Genomic DNA, 1,474 nt, shown 5'->3' on the forward strand with positions numbered 1-1,474 from the left:
TTTTACCGTGCAAAAATAAAAGTAATCATGAACATTTAGACACGTCAGTCGTTAATCGTGTGAGTTGTTCGCATCACTAGTCATGTGAGTCTTGACTCACTCAGTAGTGACGTGTTAGCAAGTATATTAACATCACCCACTCTATTCCTAAACCTAACTAAGGGGTTTTGTTTACAAAACCACACTTTCTGTGAAGGAAGTTTATTTTAAAAAGACACTGCATGTGACGAGATGAAACGGACACCCCGCCCTGACACATAAAACACTGATGCTAGAGGGGTACGTGGAGCTTTATAGTTTGAGGCTTAAGGCCACTGACCAAGAGTCTGTATTTGACAAGTTGGGAGTAAAAATGTGGAAACTGGTGATCATACAAGGTTTGCCTTCGCAGTATGTAGGTCTACAGATTGTTGAGAAAGTCTTCTCCAAAGGTAATAATCTCTCTCAGTGCTTTCAGGATCAGCACATCAATGTCTTCATTTGTGTTGGTTTCTGAGTGGTAGTTCTTCACAAGAAAGAAGCAGTTCGGTGGCATGCCTATCAACATGCTCAATTCGTCGACCTAAGTAACAGCATTTCAGTTGATTAGTAAATGGCAAAGTAGAATAGATTTTTGTGCTCAAATTCAGAAAGTTACAAAATACAAAATCACCAATAGAAACCTACCTTTTGCTTCAAGTCCTTGTGATTATATACTTCGTTTATGTCTGTTGCCAGCTGAGGATACGCTTTATCAACTTTGGTGAGAATAGCCAGTTGGGGAATTCCTGTCAAGACAGAAATCTATTCAGTATTTGCTCTGCTGGTATTTTCATCATAAAACCAGACCTGGTTCCATGAGTGCACACAGTTATAACCATTGTGATGTCTGCTCTTACCCATTTCACTGGCTGCTTCTCTGACTTCTCTCATCTTCTTCACAACTTCTGGACTCATTAAAGAAACATTGTCAGCAGGAACGACACAAACCAGGACGTGAACTCTGTCGTCCAGAGTCGGACATGAGTTGTAGTCATCATCATCATCCTGAAATTGGACTTCAGGATCGAACTATAAGTAACATTTAAAAAAGAGAAACTAATATTCACTATTTCATAGAACAGTTAAAATATAGCTTTTGACACAATAGTTAACTTTGAAAAAAAAGAGTTGATTGCAAAACAGTAAAAAAAGGAAAAGTACACATCTTAAATAATGTCAGTTCAAAGTGTCGTACCTTGTAACCGTCCGGAACATGTCCCTTCATGGCCAGTTTCACGTCTTCCACATTAACTCCTCTGTTAGTCATTTTCTCAAAGCCCATGATGTCATTGAAAATGAAAGAGTAAAACCTATCTCGGCCTTTGTGGATTTTATAAGCCGTGTACTGTGAAACAGAAGGTGTAATCATTTGCATCACTTAAGCAAATCCATGATAAATTTGCAATTTAAAATGTTAAACGGACATTGCTTCTTCCAAGAAAACAGCAGGGGG

General features: G+C 38.5%; 1 protein-coding gene across 1 annotated transcript; it reads right to left on the reverse strand.

The window, feature by feature from the left end:
* Positions 1-11: 11 nt before the first annotated feature.
* Positions 12-1,360, reverse strand: LOC129115358 (interferon-induced protein 44-like). Its single transcript, XM_054626910.1, has 4 exons — positions 1,217-1,360; positions 879-1,050; positions 667-767; positions 12-562 (listed from the first exon to the last, which is right to left on the reverse strand). The coding sequence occupies exons 1-4, from the start codon at positions 1,301-1,303 to the stop codon at positions 401-403; spliced, it is 522 nt and encodes a 173-aa protein (XP_054482885.1). The 5' UTR covers positions 1,304-1,360; the 3' UTR covers positions 12-400.
* Between the last annotated feature and the right edge of the window lie 114 nt (positions 1,361-1,474).

This window comes from Anoplopoma fimbria, unplaced genomic scaffold, assembly GCF_027596085.1.
Source record: "Anoplopoma fimbria isolate UVic2021 breed Golden Eagle Sablefish unplaced genomic scaffold, Afim_UVic_2022 Un_contig_11751_pilon_pilon, whole genome shotgun sequence".
NCBI lineage: Eukaryota > Metazoa > Chordata > Actinopteri > Perciformes > Anoplopomatidae > Anoplopoma > Anoplopoma fimbria.

What these genes read in the sequence shown, in the direction of transcription:
- LOC129115358 (XM_054626910.1), bottom strand. Translation starts at nt 1,303, where the DNA reads ATGGGCTTTGAGAAAATGACTAACAGAGGAGTTAATGTGGAAGACGTG. An exon ending in AGAAGCAGCCAGTGAAATGG is followed by an intron (nt 768 to 878) that starts GTAAGAGCAGAC and finishes CTGTCTTGACAG; the next exon opens with GAATTCCCCAACTGGCTATT. An exon ending in ACAAGGACTTGAAGCAAAAG is followed by an intron (nt 563 to 666) that starts GTAGGTTTCTAT and finishes GCTGTTACTTAG; the next exon opens with GTCGACGAATTGAGCATGTT.